The 13,225-nt window shown below is 39.1% G+C and overlaps 1 protein-coding gene across 3 annotated transcripts in view; it reads right to left on the reverse strand.

The window, feature by feature from the left end:
- Positions 1-6,037: 6,037 nt before the first annotated feature.
- The window catches only part of LOC103148755 (ATP-binding cassette sub-family A member 1-like), a 33,488-nt gene continuing 26,300 nt past the window's right edge, over positions 6,038-13,225 (reverse strand). For all 3 annotated transcript variants that reach the window (XM_007567677.2, XM_016679434.1, XM_007567673.2), the window contains exons 30-49: positions 12,915-13,013; positions 12,580-12,769; positions 12,368-12,462; positions 12,248-12,280; positions 12,033-12,138; positions 11,705-11,779; positions 11,390-11,559; positions 11,133-11,310; positions 10,926-11,041; positions 10,691-10,835; positions 10,481-10,604; positions 10,257-10,386; positions 9,931-10,114; positions 9,697-9,803; positions 9,467-9,608; positions 9,213-9,347; positions 9,008-9,111; positions 8,811-8,903; positions 8,413-8,656; positions 6,038-8,116 (exon numbers count right to left, since the gene is read on the reverse strand). In XM_007567677.2, coding sequence (XP_007567739.1) covers positions 7,973-8,116; positions 8,413-8,656; positions 8,811-8,903; positions 9,008-9,111; positions 9,213-9,347; positions 9,467-9,608; positions 9,697-9,803; positions 9,931-10,114; positions 10,257-10,386; positions 10,481-10,604; positions 10,691-10,835; positions 10,926-11,041; positions 11,133-11,310; positions 11,390-11,559; positions 11,705-11,779; positions 12,033-12,138; positions 12,248-12,280; positions 12,368-12,462; positions 12,580-12,769; positions 12,915-13,013 — 2,614 coding nt within the window. In that variant the 3' untranslated portion in view covers positions 6,038-7,972. The remainder of the gene's footprint in view (positions 8,117-8,412; positions 8,657-8,810; positions 8,904-9,007; positions 9,112-9,212; positions 9,348-9,466; positions 9,609-9,696; positions 9,804-9,930; positions 10,115-10,256; positions 10,387-10,480; positions 10,605-10,690; positions 10,836-10,925; positions 11,042-11,132; positions 11,311-11,389; positions 11,560-11,704; positions 11,780-12,032; positions 12,139-12,247; positions 12,281-12,367; positions 12,463-12,579; positions 12,770-12,914; positions 13,014-13,225) is intronic.

Raw genomic sequence — 13,225 nt, forward strand, 5'->3', positions numbered from 1 at the left:
AGAAATCTTACAAAAGTTTTGTTGAGGGGGGGGAGTGTGAAACTGTGGACCGGGTGGGCGGGGGCTGGATTACTGCCGACGACATATTCGCGTTTGTAGATAGATTTTTACCCAGAATGCAAATGGAAAAAAACCGTGAGCGAAACGGTGACTGGTACTGACTAGTATATATTCCATTGAGGGAAACTAAGTTTCATATCTGCTCAAGAGCCCCCCTGGTGGTTGAAGAAAAATCCACATATATATGAAAAAAACAGTGAATGCTCTCTGGTATTGTTCAGGGGGCCGGACCAAATGAGGAGGTGGGCCAGATCCAGCCCGCGGGCCATAGCTTGGGAACCCCTGCTCTACTGTATCAAATTGACATAGGAATAAGAGAGAGTTGGCCATTCTAAGGTAAAATCCCAGCGCATTACATGTGTTCATGTTTTTTTTTTCATCCAGACCCGCGCCCCCCCTGCAATGACACGGTGCCCCCACTAGGGGGCGCGCCCCACAGTTTGGGAACCTCTGATTTAAGGTCTGGGAAACACACAGTTAACTGTTTCACATGAAGACGAACAGGCAGATGTGACCTCCAGGTCAGTTTATAAACACATAAGGAAGAGAACACTTTAAACTGAAAATCACAGTAATACTGAATGTTGATTAACTATTGATTAACATTAGACTGAATATGAACTAAAGTAAAAACAAAATGATAATACCAAAACATCTCTAACAGGTACATTTTAAAATGAATATCGAAGGGGCAGTATTGTTATCTAAAATCAACCTTTTTGAGCTTTACATCATGTCAGACTGTTTTTCCCTCATCAAAAACATACCTGGAGTTTTGCTTTGATTCCTTCATGCAAGTCAGAGAAATCCCTTAGTCCTGCATGGAAACCACTCAGCTGTGCAAAACGCCTGGGTGAACCGAGCGCCACTTCTGAAACATTCTAACATTCATGTTAAAATATAATAGGATTTTATTCTTTTGTGTAACCACTAAAAAATATAGCATTCTCCAGCAATACTTTTGCGTTACCTCACAATGCTTTTGTGTTCTTGCACAATAATGTAGTGATCAGTTCATGTGGCATAATTGAATACTGGAAATCTTTGTCACAGGGGCCACCGTACATTTTGCTATGATGCAAGTTTCTCGTAAGGCTTTTCCATTTATGTTAATATCTCATTTGTGAGATATCTGAAACTTTATATCTTTTTCTTTGGCAGTTTTAACAGAAAAGGCAGTTTCTAGCAGGACATCCACAAAGCCTGTCTTTTCTTTCCATTTGAAAACAGAGGGTATCCTTATGTCTCGTAGTTGGAAGCAAACCTTTCAGCTCCGGTGTTGATCTTCCTTTAGTATTATTTCCTGCTTCAATTGAAAATTCACTTTAGAAAACTGTTTAAGTGTAGAAATGTAGGAGCTGGTCCAAGTGGTTTGGGAGAGGGAAGTCTGGGCCTCCTAACTTAGGCTGCTACACCCGCGACCCAACTCCAGATAAGCGGAAGAAGATGGATGGATGGTTGGATGGTTCTTTATCTGCTAAAAACAATTGTCTCCTCCTCAGTTGCAGTTAACAGATGTGGGCAGACTTTGCACTCTCCTTTTCTTAGCACTTGTGTCTAAAAATGGGGTCCAACCGACCCCACATACGTAAAAACTTGTATCATTTGCCAGTCCTCTACGTTTGCCTCAGTCCTCGCACGCACAAGGGTTAAGAAAGCTTTTTTTTTTTTACAAAAAGTTAACAGGAAGAGGAGTGATAAAAGTTCAGCTTGTCTCTCCAGTGTTAATATCACAAACTTTCAACTGTACATAAGCAACTGTACATATGCAGCACCAACTCGGATCTGAAGTGCTCCCATTATGCCCTCTCAAAGGCCACAATAAAAACATTTACATTTTTCAAGTCTAAGGTTCACACAAATAGAAATGCTGATGACTCCACGTTGTGGCCATGCAAAAAAAGAAAAAAAAAAGAAAAGAAATTATGCAGCACAACACATATTTCCATGTTACTATGAAAAAACAAATTCAAACAGTTTGAGGATTTAAAAACCCTTCCATAATATTTCTGATCAGCCTGTCTAGTCTTTCATTAAGAGGATCTTAACATTTTTTTCCTGTTTCACTTTGGTGTATTTCTCCAATCAAATAAAATTCTCAATAAAGTATGTAAATGTTCTTAGTGTATATCCATATATTTATTTAATTATTTTTTATTCTTTATGTTGGTTGACACCCAGTGATCAACAAATTGTATCTTTATGCCTGTGCAATGTGTGATAATGCCTATGTTATGAGGTTGTGCTAACAGCACACACACACACACACACGCACACACACACGCACGCACGCACGCACGCACGCACACAGCCACACAGATATATACAAACAGATAAATAACCTTTAAACAGAGAAGTATTTGTCCGTTCTGAGTTATTCATCCACCAACATCATGACTCGAACACTCTTTGTGCTGGGGTTTCTGCTTATCTGTGTCGCAGCAGGTGGGAAAATGAAAGTTTTTCTTGTTTCATTTGTTTTGAAAGTATATTTTGAAAGTAGTTTCTTTACAAAGTACAGCTGTAACTATTTCATTTCTATTTACAATGAAACCTGCTTTGATAAATTGTTTTATGCTGATCACTATGTTAAGGTCAAATTCTACAGTACAAACAAAAACATACAAAATGATCTAGATTCCATTTTATAATGCATAATACACTTTAGGTTAATTCACACTGACCCTGAGAGCTAAAACCTTGACATCATATACGAACTGTGATGCCAGCACTGTTATATGTCAGTTGGATTATTAAAGAAAAGAAAACTTACTTTATTATTTTCTATAGATTCTGCTGGAAAGTCGGGACTCTTGAGAAAGGTAATACACATTTTAGAATTAAACTATTATCTATGTATAAAACTTAATATAACTGAACAAAATTTGATGTGATGTTGTTTTCATATGTTGGATAGACTTCTTGTCCTACTCGAAGGGTGAACAGGATTTGCCCAATGAACTTTGCCCCTGTGTGTGGCAGTGACGGAAACACTTACTCCAATATGTGTGTCCTCTGCACAAAGTGAGTACACACAGCCGCTCCACACTTGAAGGATTCACACATTAATTTTGTCACCTAGTCTGTCTCTTTGGAGAGGAAAATGCATTAGTCACCACTTAGTGATCAACTAATACGAAACCAAAAGGTGTTCTACCGTGAACAAAAACCTAAACGTGCCATTTTTGTTTTTGTTCCCGTTTGATTGTGAGCTGAACTCAAGCATCCAAAATGTTTTCCATGTATACAATAGAACTATTCCTCTTAAATATAGTTCATAACTGTTCTAAATTTATGTTAGTAGCTGCACTTCCACTGGCTAAGTAATTTGACATTTAGAAAATAAATTTGCTTAATATAAACATGCCAATTTAACAAAAAACACGACAGGAGCTAGCAGGAGGAGAAAAATGTGCCATGTTTTTTTAAATGTTTATCACATAAACAAACTTGCATGTGATTTTAATTGTATTTCTTATTTGCTAAATTGTGTGTGTGTGTTTTTTTTTTTACATTTGCAGAATATCAGACAAGGTTTTGTACACATTTGTAATGGAATGGCAGCTACTGAGTGACTTTCTGACCTTTTAGCACACCCTGCAGTAAAACAAATCTGCACATTTCAGAATGTCCTCTTATTGTGGCCAGTCTAAAGCACACAGTGTGCACTCATGCTGTCTAATCAGCATCTTGATATGCCACACCTGCAAGATGAGATGAATTATCTTGGCAAAGAGGCAGAGCTCTCTAGCCCAGATTTAGACAGATTTGTGAAAAATGTTTGAGAGAACAATGTATATTGTGTATAAAAAAAAAGCTTGGATGTTTGGGTTCAACTCATGACAAAAAGGAGAAAAAACAATTGTTGCATTTATATTTTTAAGTGTAAAGAAATCTCTGGTTTTGTCTTTGGAAATACAACAGGATACGTGTGAATCAACCCCTGAGAGGGACAGGAAGGTTTTTCTAGTGTTTTTCTACAATGAAGGAAAAAATAGCAATTCTTATCCTGCATTCACACAAGTGTTCACCTTAGATATATTTTAAGCCTAAGAAAAATAACTTTTAATTGTTCATAAAAAATTGTTACTTTGTTTTGTTTGGTTTTATAAATAACATTGCATCTGAATGAGTGAATCACAGCTATGCCATGTCTCAATTCTCTCCTCATGGAAACCAGAAAGGACATCATGTTCGTCAGGGAGGGACGCTGTTGATCTGTGCAGTTGATAAAATCAACACTATGAAGCAAACTGGAAAAATGATATCTACTCTAGTCACATTGTAATAAAGTCTAAATGTCTTCAATCTTGTGACCTTCTGGTTGTTTTTCTCGGTATTATACAATTTATGCTGTATGCTAGGTTAACAAGGAAGAGGCTAAAGAGTTACTAAGTAAATAAACTTTATATGTATTGCACTTTCACAGATTAAAAAAAAGGATTTTACAGAAATACAGATGTAGGCATAAATAGAATAGACCAGTACAGTGAGAACAGATGACAAGAACAAAAGTAGAACATTTAACTAGAGAGGCTCTGGGCTAAGGACAGAGTATTATTAGAAGTCCCAGAAAGCTTCATAAATCCTGAAATTGACAAATATACTTTAGTTTTTAATAAAAACATTTAGTAACACACTTAGCAATACAATAAACTACCATGACCTTTGAGCATTTTTACTGCACAAAATTAAAATTTTCTGCAGAGCAGTTGTGGTTTCTCGGCAGGTCATATCGACATATTTCATGACTGAAAGAAGGATGAAATGAAAAATGTATATGGGGATTTTTAAATATCTGAAACCTAAGGTGAGCTAATTTTTTTCACATTTTTGCAGTGTTTTAAACTATTTCCCATTGCTCTAGGTACTTGTGAAAGGGTAGTCCATTTAAACCACCTCTGGGCCTGTTTGGCGAAAAAGTCAGATGATGCCACATATACCAGTATATGTGTGTGTTCAAATTAAACCTGTATTGTTTAATATGAACAATACGAGTTCAAATTAAAAGTTTTATTTCTAAGATAGCAAAAATTACTAAAATATTATTATTGTTTACTTTCAACAATTGTAAAACTATACTCTGAAATTACTTAAAAATTGCAGTATGGGTTATGGGTTATTGATGACACTTCCTCCACTAGCATTACATTGTTGTACAAATCCAATTTGCAGAACAGTAAATACTAAGGGAGAATATGCTTAAGCACAACTAAAACTTGTTCACACTACTGTTCGCAATCTCTTTTACATCTTTTAAAAATGCTTAAACTGCTGCAACCCCTGAATGCCTGTGAGGGCACATGTGCAGCATTGCTTGAAATTAATTTAAAGGTTACCTCAAACAGCTTTTTCAATTGCCTAGCAATTAAAAAAGGCAATATTCTCCATACAGAAAATGTCTAGAAGCTGTCATAAGCAACACAAAGTGTCCTAAGTATTTAATACAGTTGTTATTCCTTGTGCTTTTCCACATTAACTTAATTCATGGACTGATTTATTTACACTTTTTGTGTGTGCGTTGTTACATAGATGCTATGTCAATTTTATATCAGTAATCCGACTGAAAACATAACTACTGAGAAAAATGTTGATGTGCCAGCTGTACAGAAAAACAAAGTGAATAAAATAAACAAAAACTACAGTCGGGAGAAATTTGTTGTCAAAACATGATTTTTTTTATTAATGTAAAGAATAACTATTCACAATGGGTAACAGACTCAAACAGCTGTAATACTTAAAAATGTAAACAAAGAATAATATTGAGAATGAAAAGAGAAGAATCACCACCCTCATTCTGTCCTGCATTTCTCACAACTATTTCTGCTTCTCAATTTCTTCACTTATTTTCATCACATGTCTCTTAAATACACAAGCCTTTGTTCTCTACTTCAAGTTTCTAGCAAACATCTCACTGGGGTGGCGTAGCTTTGTTGTTTGTTGTGTCTGTTTTCCAGTGGAGAGATTTTTTTTCTTCTTTTACATCTCCAAGTCTAAAAAAATGGAAACTAAGGCCCGCTAAGCCTGTAAAGTGCTCAAATTCTTTAAAAATCAGGGGTTTCAAGCAAGAGGATAAAATCCTCAGTTCGTAGTTAGTGGATCCCAGAGATAATTGAAACCCCTTCCAAGATTTTATACAAGACAGAGCACCTGTAATTACAATCCACCATCAATTAAAATCCTGGATGATTCTTTTTTTTTTTTTTTTAACTATAAAGTATTAAAAGCACAATTTAATTTACATGGTCCTCATTTTTAGTCTGGCTGGTTGTTTAGCTGCTAAAAACTGTTGTCTCATCCTCAGTTGCAGTTAATAGATGTGGGCAGACTTTGGCAATATTTCCAAAGGATGAATGTAACTTGCAGTCTAGTTAAGAAAAGAAGGAGAGTGCACACTATTTTTTTTTTTTACAACAACCCCAGTTGATAAGAGAAACAGGAATATATTTCAAACTGACCTGATGGATAAACGTTATAAAACACTCGTTTGCTTTTGCTGATCGGTCAGGGTTTAAAAAGTTTAGCTTTGTTTGGCACACAGACAGTTAGTTCACTCCAGTGTTAACATCACAAAATTGCAACTGTACATATTATCCATGCAGCACCGGCTCAGATCTGAAGTGCTCCCATCATACCCTCTCAAAGGCCACATCCAAAACATTTACATATTTCAGATCTAAGGTTCACACAAATAGAGCTGCTGATGACTCCACCTTGTGGCCGTTACCTCAAACATTTGCAAAAAAAAAAAGAGAGAGAGAGGGCAGGATGAGTAAAGCCAGAAGAGCAGAATGCACGTCTTAACCAAACATAAGGGAACCACTATTTTTTTGTTTTGATTTTGACAATGAAGGACAACAGTTAAAAAACCCACACACACACACAACATTTCACAATAACCTATAACAAAACTATTTTCCATATGCTTTGTTGCATGTTGGTATTGGTCTTATACATTCCTTGGCAGCCTACATACATTGTTGTTTTTAATGGAGTGCTCAAGCTTGACGCTCCACCAGAATAGGCACTGTGCTGGACAATGTTAAGGACACCAAATACAAAAAAAAAGAAAAACCCACATTGGTTAGCAGTTTAAATTATTAGACAACCATGAGAAACAACTTAACCATGCTTGGCTAAAAGGATTTTTCTTTTTTCAGATTAGCAAAAGTTAAAACACAGATGATTGCACATTTGAGACTAAAACGGGATTTTTAGATGCTTACCTTCAACCATCTCTTGGATTATAAAACAACTGCGCTTGGTAACGAATAGAAATTGAGAAAAGGTTTGACCCTGAATAAAAGAAATGAGTCAGTCCATCTTTCAACAGTTGGCAGTGAATGATTCGAATGACTTTGTTTTTACAACGTCATAAACTCTGCTGTCGCTTGCTTACAGGCAGTCCTGCAGACTGCTGCCGTCTGCTCCAAGGAATGGGGACGAAAACCTTCCAGATTTCGTTTCGCGTTATCCCCTACCAAAGTGTCTTATCCGTGAAGTCAGTAACCTGGACTTTCCAGTTGAACAGAGAAATTCAGATCCTGCCGTCACTTCAAGTGTCTTCTTTCTTCCAGTCCACGTCGTGAAGAGGAGAAGCACCAGTCTCCAACCTCTACACAGCTATCTTCTAATCTTAAATATATATACGTTTATTTTACTTGCATTGATTTGCATTGAGTTTTTCATCGTTTCAGCGTCTGTCAAAAACCTGCCGTCGTTGCCTCCGTCGGAGGCTGTGCGATGAGACGCAGGTTCACTGAGACACGATGACAATTAAAAAAGACTAAAAAATAGAAATAAAAAAATGACCGTAGGTGGTCTCCCGCACAAGTCAATGGTCCACGTTTTTTTTTTCTTTTCTTTTTTTTTTTTTTTTAGCAGGGAGAGAGGGTGAAGCATGATTCAGAAATCAGACACAGCTCTCTCTTGTCTTGCTGTCTGTGAGGAAAGAGTTCAGCTGGGAAAGGTCCACCACGACTGCATCCCGCTTGCTCAGGTGGATGTCTTTCAAGTGGTCCTCGTCACTTTGGTCCTTGGCGAAATTAACAAACACCTGAGAGAGGGGAAATGAAAAAATAAATACAATTAGATATTGCTAGACTAATCTGAATTTTTTGCAGTGGCTGTTTTTGATTTCTATAGTGAGCTTCTGAGGGTGTCAGTAAAAAAATGTGGGTTAGCAGCACAGGCACAAGATAAAAATGTAACTTGAACAAGTTTTCTGTTGCTTCTCATTGATTCTTTTGCAGAGCAGCGCCATATTTTATCCAATTTCAGAATGTTGAACATGGCTGGCAGAGGGGCCCGTTAATTCAAGAACAGCCACTGACTTTGTGTTCGCTTGCTTACTTGGTCTAAAGTAGTCTGAGAGACAGAATAGTCCTCTATGCTGAGTGCCTCCTTGTTTTTGGAGAGAAGGGAGAAGATTCGGGCGAGGGAGGTGAGCGAAGAGGGGAGCTGGTACTGCAGCATGTTGCGGTGTTTCTCCTTCAACGTGCTCCCCGGCAGTTCCTGTTCTATGAACTCCATCACCAGCCGTAGGTCCGGGTCCGGCCCCGCCACGCGCAAGATGATGGTGTAGCCGTCTCCAAACCTGATGGAAGACATTTATTGTTTTAAGTGTGAATAACGGTGGAAAAAGAAATTTGAGTATGAAAAAAATGCTTTGGGTTTACAGGTTTCACCCCTTATTTCGTTACCGAAACGGCATTTTTTTGTAATGAAATGTTTCATTTGTGCATGCATACCGGTTTTTAAGGTGCTGCACACTGCCCAGACAGCGGAACCTGCCGTTTACCATGATAGCCATTCTGGTGCAGAGTGCTTCACACTCCTCCATACTGCGACAAACAAAGAGAGAAAACATGTATTCAATACACAGACATAGGGAGGCTACAGAAATTGTTCATTGATTCCAATAGTTCAAAGAGATGCTTCGACTGACCTGTGGGAGGTGAGAACCACGGATCGTCCCTCTTTGATGATGCTCAGGATGGCGTTCCAGAGGGCCCGACGTGCCTTAGGGTCCATTCCTGTTGTTGGTTCATCCTGTTACAAAGGTGATAACATACGTTTAGCAACACATCAGTTAGTGCCACTATGAACATTGTCATCTTTATGTTTTATGATTAATATGTAGTTTCACTGACCAAAAACACAACAGGTGGTCCTCCTATGAGTGCAATGGCAGTGGAGAGTTTCCTCATGTTTCCTCCACTATAGCTCCCTGCTGCTTTGTCCACATACTTGATCAATCCCAGTTTCCGTATCCCCCACTCTGCCACCTAGTGGGGAAAAAAGAGTTTTGCTAAATGTTTGGACAAGCTTAACTTTTCTTTGTTTGATATACATGTTATCGGAGTAGGTTGGACATGAAAGACCAATGATGTGTGTTGCTGCTGACCTCGCAGACTTCCTTCTCAGGTACTCCTCTCAAGATGGCGTAGAACTCGAGGTGCTCTCTTCCAGTCAGAAGGTCGTTGATGGCATCAAACTGAGGACAGTAGCCCATGTTCTGATGCACCTCGTTTATTTCTGTGTTTACACTGAAAGGAGAGAAAACACACAAGAACATTAGTCTCCAAATGTTATTTTAGTTTTAAATTAAATAAGAATGCTTGTCTTGTTTCATACCTCTTGCCAGCTAAGTAGGCCTCACCGCTGGTCACATCTGAGTCTCCAGTCAACATTTTGAAGGTGCTGGTCTTTCCTGCTCCGTTGACCCCAAGCAAACCAAAACACTACAAGGGAAAATGTGCATCATTGAGTATATCTGCTACGATTATTTCCACACTTGCTTAATCTCATAAGAAAATACAAATATTCTTGCATGTTCCTCTGTATTATTTTCTGTAAACTGGAGCATACCTCTCCGGGAGGGATGCCAACACACAGCCGGTCCACGGCCGGCTTCTGTTTCCGCTTGTAAATCTTGGTGAGCTGCCTCAGCTCGAGAATGTCCAACTGTCCACCGCCGCTCAGGATCCTCTGTCGCTCTCTGGCAACGTCTTCATCCTCTTCTCCAATTGGTTTCAGATGGCCAGTGGAGGATCTGCGGAGTTTTAAAATAGGAGAGTTCAAATTTCAGCGGACTTGAGCTTCACAGCCTGAAATATAAACCCACAACTAATGTTTTCATTCGTGATGTCTGGGTAAGTGGTAGGTGAACTCGACTGATGACATGTTTTACCAACCTGGCTTTAAAGCAGAAGCGGTACTGGATGAGGACGGTGATGCAGAAGAAAATAACCCCCTCTATTGCCATGGCGAACAGGTTCTTTCCCACCATGTCCCAAGCCAGAGGAGAGCGAAACCGGTTTTCACCTATAACAGACATTTCGTCTCTTTAACGTGGCCTTTCATGAGACTTTTCTTGTCCTAGTCAATGATATGACAACAGGTCAAAGTAAAGACTCACCAAATCTCTCCAAAGCATCAGCCATGGCTTGATTCTTCACCATGTCAATCAGTCCTCTACCCAGGCAGAAGTGAGGGAAGATGAGGAACACATTCTTCAAGATGTCATTAATACCACCGATCTCCTGAGAGAGGAATGCAATTAATGCCAATTTAACTTCCTAATGTTTTAAAAAAAAACTATAGTCTGAAACTCATAACATTTACTTACATTACTTCCAAACAACTCCAGGACAAACGTGGACACACTGCCATTGATTCCAATCAGTATGTTGACACTGGTTAGAACTACGTAGGCAGTGCTGGGGATCTTAAAGAAGAAAGAGGCTGGGTACATCAGAGGGGTGATTGACCACCTGGTAAAAGAAACAAAACGTAAATTTACATGAAGTCCTTGAATGTGGTTGAAGTGAAAAGCCCCAGTGTAGAAAGTTTGTCCAAATTACCCATAGAGGAGAAGCAGCAGAGCCAGTACTGGTAGATTGGTGGAAGAAACATAGGCTTCTTGTTGGAAACAGACAAATATGATGATCACTAGCGTAGCTGGAACGACGTAGTTACACTGCGAGAAGGAAAAGGAAGAGGAGGACCTTTCAGTATTTCCACTTGGAATATTTTGCCACTCGAGTGGTGTTGACTTTGTAATGTCTCACCATATCCCAAATAAAGTTGGCCAGCCAGTAGAGCAAGGGTTGCACCCCACTGATGAACTGCATATGCTTGGCCTTTGTTACTCTCTCCTGGATGAGGAAGACCACAAAACTGGCAGGGACGAAGGACATGGCGAAGATGACGCAAATGGACACCAACACGTCCACAGACGTCGTCATCCTAAAACCCAAGAAGTAAGAATTGTAGGTCGGGAAAATTTCCGCTTGCGTTCATGTGGCAAATTGATCATGATGCTCACAGTGCGACTTGTGAGAGCTGCTCCTTGGTGAGGTTTAGTGGATGGTTGTAAGCGGTGATGCCAAACTTCGTCGGGTCTTGACCAGGTTTGAGACTTGACCGTAAAATGGCGTTGTTCATCACGTTGAGGAAGGAGCCGATGCTGTGCCAGCCCTTGTTGTTAAACCAAATCTAAAGGAGAGGGGGGGGGGGATTTTAAACTTGGATTTAAAACCATTGTCTTAGAGATGAACTGTTTATAACCAATAATTATTTAAACAGCACCAATCAAAATATAATGAAGTGTGAAATACAAAAAACATATAGAGTTTCTAACCTTAACGTTATTCTTTGTGTCCAATCCTTGGATAAAACCAGAGAGACTGCTGAAAAAACGAAAGGCTGCCGTTCCCTAAAAGATGGATGAGGCAGAAAGGAAAGGAGAGAGACAGAGAGAGTTGTGTTTAGAAAATATGTAAACTGGCATAGTTGGCTTAAATTTCAAGATTTACTACATCTCTATAATCATAAACCAAAATTATCTAGGATCCATGCATATTTTGTTTTACCCTGAGTAACAAAGACCGAAATAGAAATGTCCTTCAGTAAAACCAAACTGGTTCTTTATAATTAGAATAATCTCATTATTCTAATCTAATTCTTACCTCTTCAGGTTGGAAGAGTTGCCTCAGTTGCACAACAGCTTCATCAATATCACCTGTATGGGACAAAACATGGGAACCTCGGGCGCCCAGAGAGAATCCACCGTATCTGTTATGGAGAGCAAACATTTTTACATCAGTGCAGCTCACAGCAGAGAAGCACTCAGATCAATGTTTTCTTTTTTTTTTTTAAAGACTCATGACGTCTTAGAATGTACCTGAACTCGTTGACCCAGATCTTGTTATTCAAGCTGTAAAAGGGGAAACCATATAATGAAAGGCTATAACTTATAAGTTAGAAATGTGACATCAGAGGAAAGAACGGTAAGAGTCTTTACCTCTTGCCGATGATCTGAGCGTAGGTTTTGACCAGGTAGTCCGACACGTTTCTACCAGTCAAATTCTGCAGCGTGTCTTTGTCACTGATCATCATCTGGATACAAAGACAAATCATGGTACTTCATTACTGTGTGCCAAGTTGAGTTTGTGCGTGTTGCACTTTTGATGCCATAGCTGAGTCTGTGTTCAGATTTTTGTTGGTTCTACTGACCTGTGGTGGTGGAAGTCCACCGGCCCCGGCGGGACACTCGGGCAGCATCCTCTTACGGCCTTCACAGCTGCACTCACACAGTGGAGACGGGTTCTCCATGGTCCAGTTGCCTTTGTCGAATATATCACTGACACTTTGAGGAACTGGAGGGAGCGTCCAATCATCCTCCACCTCCACACAGGGAGTGTCCCTGGAGCACGCAGAGAACAACATTTAAGTTTTTAGCTCAACTTTTACATTTCTAATTACTACATCGTTTTGATTTTTGTTTTACTGAAGTTAACATTTTCTGGATATAAAATCTCCATGAATAAAGTTACTCTTTTCCCACTTACGGTATGGGCTCTCCTTCCATGCATCGTGTTCCAAATCCTGGTTTGTCCATCAAAGCTGCCAGTAGTTTGTGGTTGTGGGGTTCTTCAGGCATGTCATTGCTGCAAAGGCAGAGTCAGAACACTTTAACTAATGGCATTTCTTACATTTAATATACAAGAAATAGCTCACTATAAAATCCTTCATATAATTTCTTCATCATCTACATCTTTTAGCGGCACTTGTTTAAATAATTCTTACCACCGTCATGTAATCCTTTACATCTATGTACACCTCTTAATGAAAAAACATTATTCACTCATTCATACTGTTT

Source organism: Poecilia formosa, unplaced genomic scaffold (genome assembly GCF_000485575.1).
Source record: "Poecilia formosa unplaced genomic scaffold, Poecilia_formosa-5.1.2 Scaffold211, whole genome shotgun sequence".
NCBI lineage: Eukaryota > Metazoa > Chordata > Actinopteri > Cyprinodontiformes > Poeciliidae > Poecilia > Poecilia formosa.